Here is a 23,274-nt window from a genome sequence, read left to right on the forward strand (position 1 = left end):
GGCGACCAGTTCAGGGTGTACCCCACCTCTCAACCGAAGAAAACTGGGATGGCAGCACCAGCGCTCACAATCTCAAGAAAAGTCGCATGGAAAACGGATGGAAGAATGTTCTAGTGAGCTTTTCCTGACATTTTTGTAGTCACCTCTTACTGCACAAGCAGCTTCCACACCATAGGAATGTCATCACAGTTCATCAAGAAATAAATTAAATATGCAATACAGTCAGGACTGTCATCAACCAGTGGAGAAAATAGAGAACATTAGCGACATTACCAAGAACTGAACAGTCCTCTAGAATTGACTGAAAAACCGGAAGTCAGGGAGCCTGGAAGAGGTCAACAGCAACACTGGAGGAAATTCTGTCATCACCATATGTCGCAAAGGAAAACAACCGAGGCCGGCTGCATTTTGGAAAAAAAAAAAAACACTTCAAATGTGACCAATAAATCCAAATACGTTTCGTGCAAGCTGCTGACCACCAAAAGAAAATCGCACCTACAGTACAGGGTAGAATGGTGACCACAACGTCCATCCATCCATTTTGGTTGCCGCTTATCCTCACAAGGGTCGCCATAGCCTATCCCAGCTGTCAACGGGCAGGAGGCGGGTGGGGTACACCCTGAACTGGTTGCCGGTCAGTCGCAGGGCACATAGAGACAAACAGCCGCTCTCACAATCACACCGACGGGGCAATTTAGAGCGTCCAATTAATACTGCCTGTTTTTGGGGGTGCGGGAGGAAACCGGAGTGCCCACCTGGAGAAAAACCACGCACCGACAGGGAGAAGGTGCAAAGTCCACACAGGCATGGTCGGGATCGAACCCGGGACCTTTCCAACTCAACCACCGTGCCGCCCGTGACCACAACATCGCACATTTTCCTTCAGGGGCTGGAATTGGAGCTTTAGTCAAGGTGGAGGGAATTCTGAACAGTTCCAAAGCAGTCACTGTCATCACTAAAAAGAAAGCAAATACACGTCAGCAAAAGCCTACTAGAACATTTGATTTTTATTTGAGGTTAATCAGAGACACTTTGAATGGTGGTAGGTGGGCTGATGCCCACTGAAGATGAGAATGAATGTGATTGGTCAGTCCTGAACACACCCACAGCTTCAGATATAGGGGTGTGCACACTTTTGCCATCCCATCTTGGTTATTAATTTTTACTTACCTTTTTAAACATGTGTATTTTTGTTTTCTCCAATTGCTTTTTACAGGTACAGCATCTCATCACTGGTCCATACGTTTTGAAATTTGTTCAGGCTGTTATGTCTGTTTCATTCCGTTACACAGTACCACAAAAATGTTTTTGAGAATATATTTCATAGGAGTAAACTTTAGGCTCGGGGACCAAATCCGACGCACCACATTATTTTATGTGACCTGCTAAAGCAGATCATGTGCATCTAACTGCACGTTTCTAAACTAAAAACCTGTGCATAAAAATGCATGTAGGCTTCACCTTTAATAATGTTAAGATATTGAAAATATATTTTTGTGACTAAACCTTTTATGGGAAAAAAATGAACAATGAATTAACTATTTTCCCATAGGTACTGATGAATGAAATTATGAATGAATTAAAGATTAATCATTCCTATTACAAATGTTTTAACAGAAATGGTACATTTCTTCATTGCATGGAGAAATGAAATTAAATACATTTCATAGCATGCTCCAACCTTAGCTGAACAGTCAAGAGACCATCTGGAAAATAAAGACTAAGAATGAAAAATCCCCATTAATGTTGTCTCCGTAAGACCTTTTTTTTTCATAATAATTTCAGTGAAACAAAAAATTCTAGAAGCATTTTTGAACTTTTCAAAACTCTTTCCCATAAATTTGTTCTGAAAATGAAATATGACAAAACAATTATACATAAACGCTACAGTATATCCTATTTTTTTAGAGAATAAAGGCATCCTTTTATGAGAACATATTGTATTTTTTTTTTTAATCCGTTCAAACTAAACTTTTGACTTCATTATCATATCGCGTTAAGCTTGAAAAATAACTTTTTTTTTTCCAAAGCCCGACACCGGCACGCCCCCCCCTCCCCCAAAATGTATTCTTGCTTCTGATTGGCCCCAGCCGAGTAAGCCCCTCCCTTTTACGGAAGAGGAACTTAACAGTGAAAGTTCACCCTGCTTAAAAAAAGAAAAAGAACCCAAATGACAAACGGTCCAGTTCGTGCGGACGACCAAGACCAGAACAACAGCGATGTCGCTAACATTTGATGGAAGAGTTGTGCTCGTCACCGGTGCCGGGGGAGGTAAAAATCACCGGGAGAACAACACTTTACCGGATATTTAGCTCGGCTGTCATTCATGCTAACGCTGTAACGGTGGTCAGCGTCACAATGCTAATCATCTGCTCAGATGATTATGAAATATTAATATATTTACGGAATATTAATAACGGCGTTATTATGACAGCAAGTGGACTATTCTCTGAGCATTGCTGTCGCATATTGCTGTAAATCGTTCATGATCGTCCACGTAGACGATCCCATATAACTAAAACAGCGCTGGAATTAAGTCAAGGGTCAATTTCAAATTGAATTTGTATAAATTATACCGAGCTGGTTGATCGATAAAGCCATCAAAAGACGACATTTGTTTCTAGTCGAGCGCAGGGTTCAAAGTACTGTCAAGCCGAGTGTGTCAAAGGGCAAAGGCAGCAACACGAACACAAGCAGGCAACTTACATGTTCATTTAGTTCAAAATAAAACAATTCCAACTCGTCTTTCTTTGTGTGTGCAGGTCTTGGGAAGGAATATGCACTGGCCTTTGCTGAAAGAGGGGCATCTGTTGTAGGTACATAAGGATTATGACATCTGCTATATTTTACATGCTTTAAAAGGAATGCGATTGAGCCAATCTGTTACAACAATTTCTACAGTAGATTATACTAAAGAGTATTGGGGCTACACTGAAGATCAAAGAAAAATACCAATAGACTCGGGACCAAGATATTATAAATCCCCCCCCCCCCCCCAAATGTTACAAGAAAAAGTTTAATATTGCAAGAATTGAGTTACAATATAACAGGAAAACACTTCTCTGGAACTAAGAATGTTTCCCATCAATACTTAACTGGATACACAGCATGTACTTTTCACGGGGGGGGAGAACACGACGAGAATAAAGTCGTGATGTTGAAAGATAACGTGGTAGTCAAATGAATTCCATGTTTTTTTTAATAATAATACACAGGGAAATTGTCATTTTATGAGATTAAAGTTGTATATCAAAAGCGACAAAGGATAAACTGGAGTTAATATGATAGCAATGTAACAAAACAGTAATTCAATGAAAACAAATGAATTTGAATGTTTACAAAATAAAGTTATGACAGTGCAGTTTTAATATTAGTAGAAACAAATTTACGAGACATAGATTTCTCTCATCGTTTTCCAAAAATAGGGTTAATATTACCATCCGAAAACGTGACATTTTGTAAGTCCAAACATTAAGAGAAAAAAAAAATCACAAGAATAAAGTGCTAATATAAAATAACTCCTGTCATTTGAGCAGAAAAACGGTCCTCGTGTTACGCAAAGAAAGTCATAAAGAAGTGGCCTTCAAGGAACTACAGTCGTAGAATCCCCTGAATAGTCTTCAGATTGCAAAAAAAAAGTGTTGCAAGGAAAGGTGTAAGATTGCAACAATAAAGTTACACCACAACAAGAAAAAAAAAAAAAAAAAAAGATTTGTAAGAATAAGTTGACCTTCTCTACGCCTAAAAATGTGTTTCCTTGTGATGCTTAACCTGCCAGATAGTACGGGGGCAATTCTAGAAGAATAAACTTGTCATTATGTGTGAATTAGTTTCCAATATAACTGTGACTACATAGAATAGGATTTTTTTTTTTTTATTGCAAGAAAGAAAAAAAAAAAAAAAGAAATTTGCACAAGTGTAGTATTTTAATGGGGGAAAAAAACGTTGCAATACCCTGATAGAAAATGTTATTTTACAAGATCATCCATCCATTATCCAAGCTGCTTATCCTCACAAGGGTCGCGTGAGAGCCGGACTCTACCCCAGATGGCTTTGGGCGAAAGGCGGCGTACACCCTGAACGGGTCGCCAGTCAGTCACAGGGCAGACAAACACCTTCACTGAGCGGGAATTGAGCCCACGCTGCCTGCGCTAAAGTCAGCCGTGTGTACTACTGCTACACAATCAGTCACTAGATTAATGTTTGAATATTATGATCCAAATGTTTAAAACAATAAAATGGAAAAATTGCTGAAAAAAATGTGAAATAGGCCAAATATTATGGAGGGGAATAATAATTTTGGAGAATTAAGTAATTATATTGTATAAGTAAGTTTACAAAAATGTTATAGTGGCATGAAAAAGTATTTGCACCCTCCTGCTGTCTTTTTTGCTGGTCTATCACACACACAAAAGTTTCAAATCATCAAACCATTTTTTAATCTCACTCAAGGAACAACCCAAGGATATAAAAAAATGCAGTTTTCAAATGACAATTCAATTGATCCAAGCACAAAAATGTGAGTGTATCATCGCCGCGACGGGGGTGGAGGGAAGCATTGCTGTGGCCGCCGTGGAGAAAGCACGCGACAAGACGATAATAGGAAGTCAGCTTGCTCCAACATGCACACCGACACATGTCAAAAGAGGCCAGGATTGATCAAACTGACCATATTAGCCACACCTGAATCAAGTGATGAGATGGACGATAGGCTGACATTTTCTCAATTTTTTTTTTTTTTTTTGGCACATGGATGACCAAAAACTGCCTCGGAGATCGACTGGTAGATCGCAATTGACCCCTGATCAAGATCTTTTTGGGCAAATGTGAGTTTTCGCCCGGGAAGCCTCCAATGGATGCCATTTTTGTCTTTCTTATGGTAGATTCATGAACACTGACCTGAACTGAGGCCAGCGAGCTCTGCAGGTCTTTCGATGGTATTTATTGAGATCTCCTGCATGAGTCTTCATCACACTCTTTGAGTAATTTTAGTTGGTCGCCCGCTCCCGGGCAGGTTTGCTACACTTCCCAGTTTTCTCTATTTGTAGATACTGGCCCTTGACAGTGTTTTGCTAGAGCGCCAAAGCCTTGGAAGTGGCTCTGACAGTGTTTTGCTGGAGCCCCAAAGCCTTGGAAGTGGCTCTGACAGTGTTTTGCTGGAGCCCCAAAGCCTTGGAAGTGCCTTTGTAAACTTTTCCAGACTGATGGATTACAATCCCTTTTTGTCTCGATTTTGTTTTGATCGTGCCACGGTGCATTGTTTGTTGAGATCTCACGTTTTCTGACAGATTCTATTAATGTGATTTCTTGATTCAAAAAGTATGGCGGTAATCATGTTTTCGTGTGCCTTGTGAAACTGAACTCACCTTTGGCAAATGTGTGGTTAGCCAAGTTTTTTCACTGTGCGTCAGAAAAGGTTTGGATTTTTTTTTTTAATACCGTAATGAACTGAATTGTCATTTGAAAACTGCATTTTGTATTCCATGGGTTATCCCTGAGCGATAGTAAAATTGTTTTGATGATTGTAGACCTTTGTATATGTCATAGAAATGCAAACCACCCCACCCCCCCCAAATCAGGCACTGGATAGAGGTGCCTCTTATTAACCGTCAATACTGTAAAGATCAGCTGTCGTAGGAAACGAATTCTTGAATTCTTACTTAATCTTTGTCATTTTTTACTTCACAAAAATCTGGAAGTTGAAGTTGTGTGTCGACTTTTTATATCCACATTAAGCATTGCAGTACTTTTTTTGTATTTTTACGAGTCCAGTTATTTTATTTTTCCTGGTGTGTCGTCAGCATGATGTCTTTCCTCATATTTACCTGCACACTGTATCTTAGAATGTCTTCTTGCGGAGCGTGAAGCGACGTCATTTTGCAAGGTTCACGCATCACGCCACCGCGCTAATGCTGCACATTTCCAAGTGGCACGCTTATGATCTTCTGCGCGTCCTCAGCTTTAAGAGGGCTCAATGGGAGCACATTCTAGTGCGTTGTATTGATTGACACAGTGATTTAAACACACACGGCGGTCATAAACATGTTAAATAACAGCTATTATCTCCGTCGAACTTGCCCTCGAACTGCGTGACGGGGCTTAGTGAAACGCTCCTAATCACCGGCGGAAAACTGCATTTATTGCTAATCTTTTTCTCCTCTTGCTACATTCAAGTGAACGACCTTGGGGCAGACACTAAAGGGGGCGGAAAGAGTTCTGCGGCTGCCGATAAGGTTGTGGACCAGATAAAAGCCAAGGGAGGAAAGGCAGTGGCCAACTATGGTGAGAAGTTTTTGGACCAGCCTTCAGCTTCTCGCTGCCTTCTCTTCTGTCACATGTCGTTATTTCTTCACGTTTGACTTCACGTTACCCTATTTGTATCAGCCACTTTTTCCAGTTGTATTTAATTCATTCCAGAATCAAATCTTCACTATCATAAAAACCATCATTAACGTTCCAAGAGTAACGAATCGGCGCGACCTGTTGTGCACTGTGTGGGATTCGACGACTGGCCACAAATTTTGCTTCGATTAAAAAATTAAAATCATTGCTGAACACAGTCATAGGTGAAAATCTAATATTCACCAATCTCTCACCAAATAAACGTTTGAGTGACCACCATTTCGTACCAGTACAGAACATCTAGTATATTGCATTTTACAACAATAACTATATTTACGATTCCATATGTACACACAGTTATGGCTATAAAGCCAAGCGCGGAGAGTCTCTGTTGCCAAGATGTACGCTCGCAGTCGTCCAAGATCCTTTTAGAATATCCACAAATACTATCTCTGCCGTGTTTTTGTGCTTCAGTGAAAATTATACAGTTTATTGTATGTGGAGCCCCAAACCCCGATAAAAGGTCACTGAGAGTGTCAGTAGCTGTGCGGTGCGGTAATCACTTTGGTGTACGACGAAGAGTCACAGTCATTAATATTTAACTGTAATTTTTTTTGGGATGATCCACTTCAGTCACATTCTACCATGTCACTTGTTGTGCAGTAGGCCCAACAATTTAGTATTAATAACTGTGGGGGGGGGGGGGGGGGGGGGAGTCAGTACCTGTAACAATCAATCCATCCATTTTCTACGGCGTTTGTCTTCATGGCGGTCTTGGGTGTTCCACATCCTTTTCCATTCCCAGTCTTCTTTTGCGTAGTGATTAGGCGTGTGAAAATGTCACATGAAACAATAGGTGAACGGTTAATACAGTAGACGTTTTAGGTTGGTGACTGTAACAAATTGTCTATGGTGAAAAAGAGGAACAAACAACCGTAATTTCCAGACAATAGAGCGCACCTGATTATAAGCCTCACCCAGTACATTTTTAAAGGAAAAAGCATCTTGTACATACATAAGCCGCACCGAACCCACATTGAACTATGAGATACTTGCAAAGACAGTTCACAGTGAGAGTTTTCAAAGTTTTACCAATATACCTGAGCTCTTCTTTCCAATCAGTGCCTATGACGCAGCAGCAACACAACAGCAACACGCTAGCACAGCGCTAACAGGGCCGGTTAAAAAAATAACATACTGGTAAAAATCACAGCGATGCGGTAGTAACAGAGCAGTAACACGCTAGCACAGCGCTAAAGATAGCACAGTGCTAATAGGGCCGGTTAAAGACACCATACCGGTAAAAATCACTACCTCGGCACATATATTCCACCAGTCTCACTCTTACCTTTTCCGCTCGAGTGCCCCCCGGCGGCCGTTAGAAAAAAACGCTCAAATTAGCCACATCTCCGCGTGAAAAAAGTCGCGTCTTATTGGGTGGGAATTACGGTAGTTTGCCCAGGATGCATTGTTTCTGTTTCACATTAAGAGGCTACACGGCATATTAAGTAAGGGTTGATGTGTTGTTCTTATGGATATGGATATAATTGAAATGTGTAATTTCCAAGAAAATGAAATTGAAATGATGCACCGCAATCCATAATGGTGGCTATCGGACGAGATGAAGTCATTGGATTCCGCTTGTTTGTTGTGCATTCTTTTCATGAGCATATGATTGTAACTGTCAGTTTGAAGAGAAACTCACTTAGCTGCTTTTAATGTCCCCCACGGCCCACCCCCCCACATCGACTCGACCTTGCACCCTCAGACTCTGTGGAAGACGGAGAGAAGCTCGTTCAAGCGGCGCTGGATGCGTTTGGAAGAATAGGTGAGTGCTAATCGATGGCGCGGAAGCAGCAGGAGCACAGGTAGGGGATCAATAACGTTCATCACGGCTCGCGTACATTTTTTTGGGTAGTCTGTTGTTGAGCTGTGTTTCGTTCAGTACGTTGCTAGCGGGATGGAGCCCTTGTTAGTGTCGTCGTTTACAACTGTGGCAAATCTCATATCTCAAATCTTGTTTTTCAGATATTGTCGTAAACAATGCCGGGTAAGCCATTTTATTGTGGAAAAGCAACTCTTGCATCACTGCCACTGTTTACAACCCTTTTCTTTTTGGAAGGATCCTCCGCGACCGCTCATTCGTCAGGACGAGCGATTTGGATTGGGGTAAGGTCATGAAATGAAATATTAGCGGCCGGGCCTCGTCGCTTTACGATGGTCCTTGCATGTTGTTCCCCCGCTCGTCTGCACCCCTTTCTTTTGAGCTCGTGCGCGTTTGCACGGCGCCGTATTGCCGGTCAAACCGAGCTGCTGTGCACTGCGGGAGCCGTTGAACCGGAGCAGAGTTTTCAAATTGCTCGAGACTTGTTGTCACAACAGACGAGACAGATATTCAAAAGAGGTCATTCTAGGGAACAGCAGCTGAAAAGACCAGAAAATTTCAATGGATTTTGGCAATTAAACATGATGGATGGTGCCCAACCAAAATACACACACGCCTGTGTAGCGATCGCTTCATTTCAGGTAGGAATTATTCTTCTCAATCTCAAATGACCAAAAAGTATTTATAATGACAAGTTCGCTCACTTGAGAACAATGCGTATTAAAAAAAAAAAAAAAGTTTGTCGCAGAGGTTTATACGAAGGTTAACGTGTGACCGCAATCGCTTCCGTGTACATTCCGTGACGATGACTCCGTCCCCTTTTTTTTTTTTTTCTTTCCCAATCATAGTTAATGAATACGAGTTTGTCTAAAACGAGGGTTCATTTATGCAAATATTGGTATTTGTATTGAATACTATACTTCCGGCAAAAGGTTAACATGTCGCCGAACACGCTTCTGCGTTCACGAGCCGTCAAAACCATCACTGTGGTATTTATTCCTGATTGAGAACAGATCCAGCAACAAAGTATTCGTATGCGTCCAGACTTTTCTACGCTTTCAAACTTTTCCGTGTAAATCGACGACTTACTCACCTGATCCACGCGTAGATCCAGTTGTCCAAGGCAAGCGGAAGCGAATTAACAGTCCATTTTCTTATCGGCAAAAACATCGACTTCGGCATGAAATACGGGTCCTCTATGAAGAGCTTATCACATTTTTCGACATACCTTCATTTATTTTCACCTTCTAAATGTCCAACAGTATCGGACAAGACTCTGAGGATTGTTCTATAAGACACATTTTCGTGTCATCTCCAACCGACTTCGCATCGAAAAATGGTTTGCTAGACTGGCAATATGGCGACGTAAACAAAAGTCACGTGATTTTATGACGTTGGTGCATGAGCTCAATAATGCGTTTTGTAGGGTTTATTTTGCCAGGGCTGACCAATATGAATTTTTCAGTCAGATACTGATTCCGGTATTTGGCAAGGATAAATTACGATAACTGATTATCAGGCTTCATTTCCTCAAGGCACAAATGAGGTCACATTGGAATGAAAGCATGTTTGAATGATGCAATTGAATTTGTTTGTTTTCAGACCTGATTCACAGAGTTCACCTGCGAGGTTCCTTTTTGGTGACCCGCGCCGCCTGGAATCACATGAAAAACCAAAAGTTTGGCAGGTAAGTCGCGCTCACATGTATTTAGTTGCACGGCCTCCCTCTTTACAGAATCTTTCTTCAATGTAAAGACTGACTCAAGCCGGTCTACAGCCTCAGGTAGTAATACATAAATCAGATGCTCCTGAATATGGTGAGCTCAGTTGGCTTCACGGTGTTAGAAGAAAAAGGAATCTGCATAAAAGGCTCAGACAGCACATTAGATATGGATATGCAAATGAAGACGGTGGGGGTAATTTGACTATGCAGCTTTTAGGATTGACCTGGATAATTTCAATAATTTTTAGACTGAATCAGTGCCGATTCATATAATAATAATAATAATGAACGGGCATTTAACAACAATTTTAAGTTCAAATCTGCGTTAAAAGAATTCGTCATTAATGTTGAACCTCGAGTCGCCCGTCCATCTTGTCGCCCATCCCTCCTCCCCCACCATTGACTCCCACGTGATGGCTGCCATTATGGATTACCGCCACCCAGGATCATCATGACGGCTTCGGCCGCGGGCATCTACGGCAACTTCGGCCAAGCCAACTACAGCGCCGCCAAGCTGGGCCTGCTGGGCCTGTCCAACACGCTGGCCATCGAGGGACGCAAGTACAACATCCACTGCAACACCATCGCGCCCGTCGCCGGCTCCCGCCTCACCGAGACCGTCATGCCTCCAGGTAAGCGAACGTGTGACATCAAAGGGAGGGGATTATTTTTCAAAGTTATGGCAGTTGAATGACTTTGATTTCAACTGAACATTCTGCCCAAAATATCCAAAAGTTGCAGCAGGAATCCAAGAATCGAAACGAAAACGGGGTCGTGGGTCGCATTGGAGTTTGAAAATAAACATGCGCTACGTATGTTTTTTTTCTTTTTTTAAATGTATGGCAAATTGTTTTTTTCTTCCAATATTCAAATAATCTTCATTTCAATTGTGTTTATAATATAGTAATTCACAAATTAAAAAGAAAGTTAACTGCATTTGTAATGTTGCCATTCAAACACTGACTTTGACCGCTGCGAGGTACCTCGTTCTTTTTCCATTTCTGATAGAGGAAATTAATTAGAAATTTCATTTGAACCGGCTCGGCTGGCCCGTTAATATAAAATGGTGATCCACGGTCACCATGGTGACGAGAGCTATCGCGCTTGTATTTGCACGCGGGCATACCTATAAAATGCCTTCTTTTCAGGCATGTTGATGGCGATCTGCTTTTAAAATGAACGAGTTGACGTTTTGTTGGCCATTCGGTGTCTCCGTATCCTCGGCTTTCGCGCTAAAAGCAAGAACTATATCGTTTCTTATAAATCACCTCACGGCAAAACTAAATTCATGCAGCTATTTATTACGGCTTTGGAGATCTTTTCCTCATTAGGGTCATAGCAGAGCTGGAGGTGATCTCAGCTGCCTTCGGGGCGAGGTACACCCGGTTCTGGTTGCTCGCGGATCGCGTGGCACATAGGCACATACGGCATACACCAGCATTCATCTTCATACCAGTGGACAATTTACAGTCTTCAATAAATCAAAAATGCCCATTTTTAGAATGTGGGAGCAAGCTGGCGTGTACAGTATGTATGTATTTCTTTCGGCTCGTCCCATCAGGGGTCACCGGAGTGCGTCATCTCAGATGATAATTGTTTGGCACAGTTTTTAACGCCGGATGCCCTTCCTGACGCTATCCCTCTGCATTTGAGAGAGCTGGAGCCTATCCCAACTAACTTCGGGCAACGGCAGACTACACCCGAAGTGGTTGCCATACAGCTGGAGTACCCGTTAAAAAAAAAAAAAAAAAAAAAAAAAAAACCCCACACACACAGGCGGTTGGTCCCGAGGCGATATTCAAACTCAAAACCACGCTAACCGCCATCTTCTGTGCTGCTAGCAATACTGGAATAAAATTAACAAATAGAATGAAATATCCACGGTCACATGTTTTGTGGTGGGCCGCGTTAAACACCCTCCTAGAGTGGGAAATGGTAAGTTAGGCTAAAATCTGCCTTTGTGGGAAAAAAAATCCACATGACAAATAAAAACGACATACTCTGATGGACTAAGAAGTAGTTTTGAAATCTTTTTGTCCAGAATTCGACAAGAAAACCTGAAGTAGGCACACATAAAATGATTCTCAAAGTGTGCTCCATCTACCACAAGTACTGTCGCACGCAGGCTTGCAGGCTAGTGCTGGGTCGTCAAACTCGTTTCTCTCGTTGTTACGGTTTCGGTCAGAGGGCCATTATGACCAAAACCATGAAAATCCTCAATCGACCCATCATATTTACATATTAAAATTTATCAACTAGTTTTGGAATCAGAAATCCAGGGTAGTGGGTTTCTCAACTATTGTTGATGCTTGGTAGCACGAAAATGCTTGCAATATCTCAATGTCATCATTTATGATATGACAATTTGAAATTTTGGTGCAGATTATACCAAAAATTATAGAAGCTCATACGCATGGTTTGCCTTCATGGGCCACACAAAATCATGTGGCGGGCCACAACTGGCCCCTTGGCCTCGAGTTTGACACCCCTGCTCTTGCAGTACACAAAAGACTGGCAGTCAAAACGCAGGATCAATTTATTATTGGTTTAAGTTCAACATATTTGCACTTCATCTAAAAAACATTTTTTTCAAGTATTTTTTTTCCCAATTTTATGCAAAAATGTTCATGTTCAGACTGGAAAATGTTGCAGTTTTATGGAATTTTAAATATCTTTTGTGACCAAAACCTGAAAATGTGGGCCTACTACACTGCTATTTTATAATCTTAGTCACGATGGCGGTAATTGATGAGCTGGTAATTGTGTTTGAGAAGAAAAATTGCAATATACCCCACATATGACTAAAGTGCCAACATCTTTAATGTAGTTGCCAGCATTTTTCGATGTTGTCACGCACGACGACGACGACGGAGTTCGAACGCGAGCTGCTATTTTCTTCCTAAAAGACACTGAAGTGATCCTGGCAGATCGGTCTTGAAACAAGGCTGTGGTTTGTTTTCCTTAGATCTGGTGGCGGCACTGAAGCCAGAGTACGTAGCGCCCACGGTGCTGTGGCTCTGCCACGAACAATGCCAGGAAAGCGGAGGACTCTTTGAGGTATCCCAGCGATGTCGCTCACCCATGGCGCAAACCTCTTGTAACGTTGATTCATTCGCTTGCAGGTTGGCGCAGGCTGGATTGGCAAACGTGAGTCTTTTTGTTTTCAGCAGTCTGCGTGCATCTGATATTAATTCGCCCCGAGCGCCGGCGCCGGAACTGCACATTTGCGCTTGCCGCCGTTTAAAAAATGACCTTCCCCCGTGATGTGCGTGCGAATGCGGACGCAGTGCGCTGGGAGCGAAGTAAGGGCTGCATCACCAGAAAGAAGAACCGGCCCGTGACTCCCGAAGCTGTCAGGGACCAGTGGGACAAAGTTTGCGATTTTACAGACTCTGTCAAGCCCACTTCAGTACAAGGTCAGTGGCTCTCTGGCACGAGCGAAAAGTTCAACGCTGGCAGGAAAAAACGAAGGGGAGGAAGTGCCACCCCATTGCTTCAATTATGAAATGCTGAAATTATGAAGTGCCTGAGACTTCTCTTCTCGGTACGAGAGTTCTCTGTATGCGGCACCGACGGGGAGTGGGGCCACCGAGTCGATCCTGGAAATTTTCCACTTTCAGAAAAGTACTTTGAGAGCCTTAAGAGGCAAGCGTTGCGTCAGGGACAGCGACGGAGTTGAGTAACAGACGCGCACTTCTTACGGTAAATGACGGCAGACCGCAATTGGCAGGCAATTACAATCCACTTTTATATTGCCTGTGAAAGCGAGCATTTTTCTGCTCCCCGACATTGCCGTCGCGGTTAAACACGTCGTGGTGGGATAAATTCAACCTGCGCAGTTTTCTGCCTTGGGAAAAGCAGGATCAGGAAACGGAAGTTTGGAAGTTGAATCGATATCCCCTATTGAATTGAATTGAAATTCTATGAATCGGTTCCAGCCCCCCAAAAGCCTCCACAATTAACGTAAGATAAATAAGAATGAAGAGAAACAACCTGGTTTGTAAAGAGTCATTACTCCGTCCAGACAAGCTGGGAGTTATTTTCGCTGTTTGCGTCAGACCCTCGTAAATGGCGAGGGTTCAAAGTTCAAACCTGAAAACTGTCCCGATATTAACCAGGAAGAGCCACGATGCTCATTGTTTATTTGACCTCACAACTCCTCTGGAATTCCAATTGATTATTGAAAATTCATTTTAATTTTGTGTGTGACTTGATTCCCGTACTTTTGTTTAGATAAATGTATTTTTTTTTTTTTTTTTTTACTGAAGCGAGCATTTATCTCCAAATCTATAATGGGCATTTGTTAGGTTTTTTTTTTGTTTGTTTTTTTGTTTTCTTACGTGGAAAATCCAAACAAAGCACTTGTTCCCTCGCTCATCTGTATTCCTCCTGAGTTTGCCTCCGGGAAAGTGAGACAATCTGCGGCGAGAGGTCAAGAAAATTGGCGAGCAAAAACAAGCAAAGGTGAGGAGAGCTTGGAGTGAATCACCCGTAATTACAGTTGTAATTAGAGTTTAGCGTGACTTCTCTCCGCCTCCTCCATCCCTCTCAGTCGTGCGCCGGGAACGAGGGCGGCGCCGTATGCGTTCGGAGCTCCCGGGGGTGTTCGGGGGGGGGGCAACGGGAGCTAGCCGCTCTCATCAGCATGGCTTTGTGCTGCCTCCTCATTTGTAAGTTATTATTCCCGAACCTTGTTGCCATAACTACCTGCCGATAGAAGACAGCCCCCCTTTAACTCTGTAGGCGAGATTTTGATCAGTCCCGGAGCTCCTTCCTTTCTTCTGCTTCATCGTCGCTTTAAAATGCTTTATTTTAATTGATGCGCGGCGAGGACAAGTTCGTTTGAAGAAAGGTTGGGTTTTGTCCAACTCACAGATTGTGTTGAGTTTGATTAGAACAATCCTGAGTTGTATTTGATCTCTTCACTTATACAAAGCCTTTTCGTTAAAAAAAAAAAAAAAATATATATATATATATATATATATATATTATTATTGAAACAGGCTTTATTGGGTGGCGAGCTTTCTTATCCAATTTCTGACAGTCAATTCGTTATGGAAATATGACACGCATTTATTCATGGTCCGGTGTGACGGTCTGAGCGCTCCCCCCTCGTGCTGAAAAGTCTCCTTGTGATGAATGCGCACACGTTACTAACAGGGGAACTCTGGGCACGGAGCAGAGTTTACAGGGAAATCCCCCGGTCTCATAGTTCTCCTTTTTCTACATAGAGGGAGCTAACGTGCGTTATTATATCCTAACCCTTAAAAAAAAAGTTGATAAAAAGATCGACGCATATATGTAGGATTGCCGTGTTTGTCTTTCTGAGACGTCCATAGCCAACGTGAACGCTCGGCGACAGGTTGTCGATTGGCACGTGTTGAAGAAACACGGATGGGGATGTTTCAGACTGGCCGGAAGTTTACGTTAGTTTTTGCGTGTTCATCACAAGAAGACTTCTCATCACCGGGATCGCTCAGACTGTCACAGATGCAAAGACTCGCTGAATCAAATGTTGAAAGTGTGCATGATGTTCCTTTAGCTTAATTTTGTTTTTAATTCAGTGGAGTACAATCATGAAGTGCTGTTGAGTTGTACTTAATTTTTTTGGTACAAGATAATCTAGAAGATTATTTCCAAACATTTATTCGTGAGTTTACCGGTGAGGATGATGGAATATTTTGGCAAAGGAAAAGCAGATTTGTGAACAGTATTTCATAGGGAAGGGACTTGAGAAAAAGTCTTAGCTCCTTCAGTTAAGCTCAGGAAAAATTGGAGCAAAAACAAAAGGTTGGTGTTAATATTCCCTTCAGTGGATTTTGCTCTTTTTGTTGGACTTGTTATAGCTGACGTTTGTTCTCTCAAAGAGACGCAACAATGCAACAAATCTCTACGCCGCATTTTGCCAGGAAAATCAAAAATGCGGTCGCCGAGATTTGAATCTTAACCTACGACCGTCGCACTTCTGACGCCACGTGTAGCAAAATGAGAGACGGTACTCGACCGGACTCGACCGGAATTTGTCCAACCTCTTTGCAGAATCTCTTCAGTCCATCGTGAGCGTCCTGTCCAAGGTGGAGTCGGGAGAGGACCTTGCCGGCGGCCCAACTTCTGCTCCCGCTCCGTCCTCCACTTCTGGCATCAACCCTGTGAGCAGACATGTTCATATCACGTAAACAACTTCACGCTTCAGAGCTGCACAAACTTCAGCGGGCGGGTTCAATTTTGAAGTGAAGAGACATTTTTCTCTTTCATTTCTTTGATGGTTGTTCAGCGCATAATGCCAGTTTGATTACATCGATAAGTCAAGCGTGTGCGCGCGACAAAGCACATTTACGACTCATTACTGGGTTCTTATATTTAACGCTGGGCAGAAAAGCAGCAAAAGCCCCCGATGTCTGCACTCCGTGGCGGTCTTAATTAAAAAGGGGGTCCGTCGGCGCTTTGGAGCGATCGCCGGGCGGCTGCCGGTCGCCATTGTGCAGAGCGGCGGCAGTCCCGTCGCCGGCGCGGACAAAAAGCCAAGACGACGTCTATTAATGAACATAATGAAGAAGCGGTTGGGCGTGAGGGCTTCACAGCGAGTTGGATTTGTTCATTAGTTCCGTCAAACGGAGGCGTCAAAAGGCACGGGGGAACAAATACGTCACACGGAAGTGCAAGTAGCCCAAATACAGTCCGTCTCCTCTCCTCTCCTCTCTTTGTGTTAGACTGCGGCGGTGGGACAAAAACTTCCCCCGACAACGTTCAGCTTCTCGCACACGCAGTGCATCCTGTACGCGCTCGGCGTGGGCATGTCCACCAAGGAGCCCGACCACCTCAGGTTGGGGGATGACAACCGCCGCTAAGACGACGCCTTCATGACCGGATTCGGTTTCTCCAGGTTCCTGTACGAAGGCCACCCGGACTTCGGCTGCCTCCCCACCTTCGGGGTCATCCCCTCCCAGGCGGCCATGATGGACGGCGGCCTGAGCTCCTTGCCTGGACTTAATATCGACTTCACGCAGGTTAGGAAAATGCAGCGTAGCGCTCGTTGTACCCCAAAGACTCACTGGATTCAATATTTAAACTGCATATATATGTATTTTTTTTTTTTTTTTTTACTTCCACGCACAGTATTTTCACAGTTAATATTTTAGAACTGTTTTCAAATATTTATTTAGGCGAAATTAGCTTTTTTTCAATCATTTCTAGATATTGTAGCTAGAAAAATGTGCGTCAGTGATTGGGGCAATGGATCACTGCCAACATGAACCACCTCTCAAAACATCTGCTTGCTCTCAAATTATTGCCCGTTTCTTCTTCCTTTACATTTGTCCAATCGCAAATACAGTAAAGCCTCGGTTCGCGAACGTCCCCGTTTTCGAATGAAAATTTTGAGAATTTTTTTTTTTTTTTTGCCTCTTGTTTCTGAACGAAAATCGATACTCGGACGCCCCCCGACAAAACCCCGAAATAAGATATTGTACGCGGCGCGAGCAGTTGACCCACCCACAACGCGTTTTGTTATTGTCGGCCACTGAAAAAAAAAAAAAAAAAAAACGGAAATGACATAACGCGCACGGCGCAACCAGCGCACTTTTGTTCTTGCGTATAACGCAGCCTCTCTACACAGACGTGTCCCGGTAGTGACTGTTGTTTTTCTTCTTATGGAGGACGACCGTATTAACCCCCAATCACGGCTCCAAAGATGGCAAGTTGTTTTTGTTTTGTTCATTAAAAAAAAGTTTATAAGGCCGGGGGCCGACTCGCTACAGATACGCCAATGCGCTCCCAGCGTGGCGTACTCTACGACTAAAGCATTCATTTTAAGCAAAAAACAAAATATATTTCTGAAATTATGTTATTGTATAAATTATTTAAACTATACATGTATTTTTCCAATGCAGTTTATCATCAGGAAAAGCTAAAAAAAAATTCTTTAAAAAGCCAAATTTTTTAGGCTTGGAACGGATTATATCTTTTTCCATTCATTGTCATGGGAAACATCGATTCGGTTTTCAAACAAATCACTTCTCGAACCGTTTTCCGGAACGGATTGTGGTCGAGAAGCGAGGCACCGCTGTACAGTACACTATATCGTACGCGGAGCCGGCGGAAGCAAATCCAGGCGCTCTTGACGTCGCTCCGCACGACTGGGTCCACTATTGAATGTGGTGTTTGTCGTTTCAGGTGTTACACGGCGAGCAGTACCTTGAACTTTACAAACCTCTTCCCACTTCTGGTATGTAACAGTCACCGTAGAGCGTGCGCAGAAATGATATGTTGACCGTTGCTTATTTTAAAGGACAAGTGACCTCGGAGGCCACCGTCGCAGACGTTGTGGACAAAGGCTCCGGGGCCGTCATCCTCCTCGATGGTGAACCAGCGCTCCGGGATTTTCATCCTCCCGACTGCGCCGCTCTTCAAGTCTTTCTCGTCCCCTCTCAGTGAACACGTACAGCGGCGACGAGCTGCTCTGCTTCAACCAGTTCTCCGTGTTTGTGGTCGGCGCCGGAGGCTTTGGGGGAAAAAGAACATCGGAGAAAGCCAAAGTGTGTTCCACTCGCCGTTTTTGTGACAACACGGCAAGACGTTAGGAATATTAATGCCGCTTCCTGCTCCGTGCCGTGCAGCCTCTCGCGCCGCCACCTCGCCGAGCTCCCGATGTCGTGCTGGTCGATTCCACCACTCCCGACCAGGTGAAGATCGAATGTGAAAATAATCCACAAAGGGATTCCCGGGTCGATGTCTCATACGTTTTATGGTCGACGACTCGCTAGGCAGCCTTGTACCGTCTGAGCGGTGACTGGAACCCCCTCCACATCGACCCCGGCTTTGCCGCCATGGGAGGTAGGACTCGAAATGCTTTTATTTGCGACGACACGTTCAGTCTGACATTCGGACGTAGTTATTTTTAAAAGACCCCAAACGTAAGGAATGATGCGCCACTTTACACATCCTGTTCCTTGTCTGGTTGAAATTAGCTAGTCGCTAACAGCTAATGCTCCATTAATCTGTGCTTGTGACAAAATGCAACGCAGGTCTGCTTACCTTTCGGCTTTGAGATGGCTGAAGGGGCGCGGGGAGTCGGGAGTCGAGAGTTCTCTGCGCGATAGTGACCGCGTGAAAGGTTTTCAGACCGCAGCGCGCCAGTCGGACTCCGGCTTTTGCTTGAAAGTGCCTCTGAGTCTTCACACGGCCTTGCTCTCAAGTCATGGGGGAAGAAACTGCGCAGAGGCTGTTAGCATGTATCTTAGCCTTCGTAGGGGAATGAGGACTTTGTAGAAACAAGATAAAAAAAAATGTATTTAGTTGTTCGATTTGACACTTGATGCTTGCACTTGATTGCTTCAGTAACAAATGACTAGCAGGTCACAATGAAATTGTTACAAAAAAACTCCAAACCCAAAACTTTGTTGATTTAAAATGCTGGCACGTTTTGACAGGCGTGCTTCAGCTGTGGCGTCTCCGTACAGAAAACGTAACTTTAGCCGGGATCCCTCAACGTACCTCAGCCAAACGGAGAATCCCGGATCCCTTTTCAGCTCGCGGCCGTCGCAATTCCTCGCGGGCCGGACCAGGACGTCGGCTTTGCGGTTCGCCGGCTCCGGTTATGTGCCGCGTTGTGCCGGGGTCACCTTTCTCCCGTGAAATTTGCCGTGCGAGCGATGGCTCCTTTCCGGCCGTGTTAACCCTGCTAAGCTAACAGAAACATGCATTTATTTTCTTACGAATCTTTGGTCTGGATTTCAATTTCTCATTCGTTGGCGATTAGTTTTAACACGAGTCGATTTGAATCGCCGCTGACGGTTTGCAGCACTTGCAAATGCTTGTCCAGGCTTCCAGGCGCCCATCCTGCACGGATTGTGCTCGTTTGGCTTCGCGGCGAGACACGTCCTCAAGCGGTTTGCCGGCAACGACCCGTCCAGATTTAAGGCCATCAAGGTTCGTAAAATTTCCGGGTCTCGGGAGCGCCTCACCCAGGACTGCTCCCTTTGCACGGTGGACCTCTTTGACCTTGTCAATCACTCGTACAATCATGTACCCCCCCGCAGGTCCGCTTTGTGAAACCGGTGATGCCGGGTCAGTCGCTGCAGACGGAGATGTGGAAGGAAGGCAGCAGAGTTCACATTCAGTGTAAAGTCAGTCCGGGTCGTTGCACGCAAAACGCTCGGAATGTCGGTCGGCACCTTCGGCAGCTCTTTGGTCTTTGGTCAGGTTAAGGAGACGGGAGCTGTGGCGCTTTCGGGCGCTTACGTCGATTTACACGAAACGGCCGAGAGACCCGAACGTCTCCCTCAGGTGTGCACGTGTGGCGCTCGCCTCTTCAGAAAAGGAGCTCGCAACTTTCAAGGTCTTCTTTTGGGGCGCCGCAGGCAGAGGGAGGCCTTGGGAGCGAGTTGGTGTTCGACGAGATCGGCCGCCGCATCCGAGAGTCGGGCGGCGAGCTGGTCAAGAAGGTCAACGCCGTCTTCGGCTGGGAGATCACAAAAGACGGCGAGAACGTGGCCGAGTGGAGTGAGTCAACATACGCGGGCGGGTGGGCCGGCTTGGGCGGTCGGTCGCGATTCACCGCTCCAAACACTCAAAACGGGACTTTTGGTCCGCCAGCCATCGATCTGAAGAGCGGGAGCGGCGCGCTCCACCGCGGCGCCTACGGCGGGAAGGCGGACGTGACCTTCACGGCATCGGATGAAGATTTCATGGAGGTGGTGCAAGGCAAACTCAACCCTCAGAAGGTTAGCGACGGATGAGCAGCTCCCCAACTTGGGAGGAGTGGGGGGAAAAAACATCGCCAAATACTTTGCGGCAGGTTTCTCCTCGACTTCTTCACAACGGTGGAAGGGCAAATGCAATTCTAACGGCTGTCAGTAACGGTCTGATTTTCACGACTTCTTCAGCTGCTCGTTACTTGCACTGGACGACCCGTCGCGAGTCTGGGCTCAAAGCGGCACGCGAACGCGGCACGAGCTCACTTTCGGCGGTTTCAGTCGACATTTGCCAACGAGGCTGCCCCCAGGGATCAAACGCAAATGGAGGACTCCGTGGCCGTAATATTCATCATTGTATATTGTTTAGACGACTGGTGCCACGTACAACATAAATCTTTGCCCAAATCTCGTTTTGCATTTCCTTCCCCTTCTAACCCTGAAGTGGGTCAGGGGCGGCACAGCGAGCCTCACACCAAGATTTTCTGCCCCAAATGCCCGAATTAACAACATTGGTAAATACCAAAATCATTTTTAAAAAAAATGATTTCGGTAATGTTTTTTATATATACGCACACCAGCATTTTTATTCCAAATTATATCGAGGTTCAATTAGAATGAGTTTTTATAGCTGAATTTTCCAATGTAGTTTCATAAAATTAAAAGTCAAGCTTTTCTTTGTAAAATTAATCATTTCATCCCATTTTCATACTGGGTAAATGTTATGCTTGATTACATTTTTGAGTTCTGCGCAGACTCAAAATTTGTGCACGAAAAGGGAAAGTCAGTTTGAAGTTTGTCATTCCTTCTTCACGTGATCGCCAACGCCGGATCGTCTCTTGGGCGCCGCATCCCCATTTCACAAAACAAAATGTAAAATCTGCCGAGATAACTTAAATTGGACATTTTGAGCTCGAACGGTGAAAGGAGAAAAATAGAAAGTTGGATAAAGTGAGCTGGCAATACATTAAACAAAAGCACGGTGTAATCTGATAAATTGGGGGATGCAGAAGAAAAAAAAATGGACTTGGAATTTCACAGGCAGTTTTTGTTGCCGCTGGTACACAAAGTAGGGATGCAACTCGGATATGTTATCAGCCTTACTACGCGCGTTGTCTTGAAACATTTAATACGCAGCGTTCAGCGTTTCCACGAAAGCATTTCTAGTGTCGTCGGTTCATCTTTTAAACAGTCAAGCCAAGGTTGCGGTGGCGAAAATAATGAAGCGTTGAGGAAAGTCGTTCTCCCCGAGAGTCCTTGACATACGCGAGTGAAAGTAAGCAATTTGCAAAGACTTCTTCTCATAAAAAGCCAGTCGGCGGGACCCTTTCAAGCCCAAAAGCACTTGCAGGTAATCAATGGACATCATTTGATATCTCTGCGGCCGCAACGCTGCGGATCGAGGCCAGTCTGGAGGATTTTTAAGAAAGGACGGCCTCCGGCACAACTTCATCTGCCCGCCGCTTTTATTTTGCTCAGATGTTTTGATATTGCACGGATGAAACGTTTTCTTTTTCCGCACGTTGTAGGCCTTCTTCTCGGGCAAGCTCAAGATTCGAGGGAACGTCATGCTAGCCCAGAAGCTGGAGGTCATCCTCAAGGATCACGCCAGGCTGTGAGCGCCTCCCACTCGTTGGAAAGGGGGGGGGGGAAATTCATTTATCCATCTAATCAAATCCTTTTACACCGCTCGCTGGAGCCTTTTGTTTTCACCAGCCAGTTATAAAAATGCTCATAAATGAATATTGTCCACCGAGGACCTAATAAAATGGTTCCCCCAGCCCTAAAAAGGAGAACAATGGCTTGTTAGCATCCTCACAAGAGATCCATCATAATTAAGTCACGTTGAACAACGGACCTCATCGCTTTGTCGTTATCCGACCGTGATGTGCCAATAAAATGGCACAATGGGCCACTTCGTGCATTTTGTTCTTGTGGAATCACAATCAAACACCGGCTAACCAATTGATGGAAGTGATCCTGACAGCCGTTTAATTCATTGTAAAGGAATGTTTCTCTTCTAACCAACGCAAATGTGTGCAAATTTAATTTTTTTTTTTTTTTTTTTGCTCTTCTAATAAAGACTTGAAGCTCATCCTGGTGGTGTTAATTTATGAATACAAATATTCCAACTAGGCGTAGGCAGCCCGGCAGAAGAGCGGTCAGCGAGGCTCAATACACAGAAGTGTGATTTTTTCCATTTATAGGCGGAATGCAGTCTTTTTAAATTGCATTGATTTAAAAAAAAAAACAAACGTTTTTTTCTGCAATATTCCGATTGTAACCCGTGCCAGAATCCACACTCGTTCATATGCCTTTTGCAAGCGACGTTTAAGATTAGATACGCGTCTGTTGATTGGTCGAATGTGCTCCTCCTGACCAATGAAAACGCTTGTTGTATACCAGGCGGTTCACGGGGCCATTTTCAAGTCAACGCGATGGCGGCGCGCAAGATGAAAGACGCCTCTCGAGTGAACGAAATGAAGAGATATGTCCAAAATAAGTTGCGATGGGATTGGATGGAAGGAGAAATCGTCGATACGGTTGGAAAGAAGCAAGTTGACACTCTGTTAAGCGACTTCATTCGCAGAATCGAACGAATAACGAGGCGAGACTTCAGAAGCAATGTCTGC

General features: G+C 44.3%; 1 protein-coding gene across 2 annotated transcripts; it reads left to right on the forward strand.

Annotated features, from left to right (window-relative positions):
• Nucleotides 1–2,112: 2,112 nt before the first annotated feature.
• Nucleotides 2,113–22,699, forward strand: hsd17b4 (hydroxysteroid (17-beta) dehydrogenase 4). Of its 2 annotated transcripts, none has more exons than XM_061817422.1 (25): nucleotides 2,113–2,271; nucleotides 2,763–2,816; nucleotides 6,175–6,282; nucleotides 8,111–8,170; nucleotides 8,371–8,392; nucleotides 8,465–8,511; nucleotides 9,830–9,914; nucleotides 10,395–10,582; nucleotides 12,916–13,007; nucleotides 13,073–13,097; nucleotides 13,238–13,366; nucleotides 15,990–16,099; nucleotides 16,661–16,773; nucleotides 16,834–16,957; nucleotides 18,123–18,174; nucleotides 18,238–18,309; nucleotides 18,381–18,484; nucleotides 18,566–18,631; nucleotides 18,713–18,782; nucleotides 19,771–19,877; nucleotides 19,988–20,074; nucleotides 20,151–20,234; nucleotides 20,309–20,450; nucleotides 20,544–20,671; nucleotides 22,171–22,699. In XM_061817422.1, the coding sequence occupies exons 1-25, from the start codon at nucleotides 2,220–2,222 to the stop codon at nucleotides 22,258–22,260; spliced, it is 2,211 nt and encodes a 736-aa protein (XP_061673406.1). In that variant the 5' UTR covers nucleotides 2,113–2,219; the 3' UTR covers nucleotides 22,261–22,699. The 2 variants fall into 2 exon arrangements, with proteins under 2 accessions (XP_061673406.1, XP_061673405.1); XM_061817421.1 differs by lacking the exon at nucleotides 22,171–22,699 and adding an exon at nucleotides 20,834–22,164.
• Nucleotides 22,700–23,274: the final 575 nt, after the last annotated feature.

This window comes from Syngnathoides biaculeatus, chromosome 4 (genome assembly GCF_019802595.1).
Source record: "Syngnathoides biaculeatus isolate LvHL_M chromosome 4, ASM1980259v1, whole genome shotgun sequence".
NCBI classification, from domain to species: Eukaryota; Metazoa; Chordata; class Actinopteri; order Syngnathiformes; family Syngnathidae; genus Syngnathoides; species Syngnathoides biaculeatus.

Excerpts from the sequence above, each read along its gene's own strand:
- hsd17b4 (XM_061817421.1), top strand. The coding sequence starts at position 2,220 with ATGTCGCTAACATTTGATGGAAGAGTTGTGCTCGTCACCGGTGCCGGG. Across the intron at positions 2,272-2,762 it reads CGTCACCGGTGCCGGGGGAG|GTCTTGGGAAGGAATATGCA; the intron begins GTAAAAATCACC and ends TTGTGTGTGCAG. Across the intron at positions 8,171-8,370 it reads GGATGCGTTTGGAAGAATAG|ATATTGTCGTAAACAATGCC; the intron begins GTGAGTGCTAAT and ends CTTGTTTTTCAG.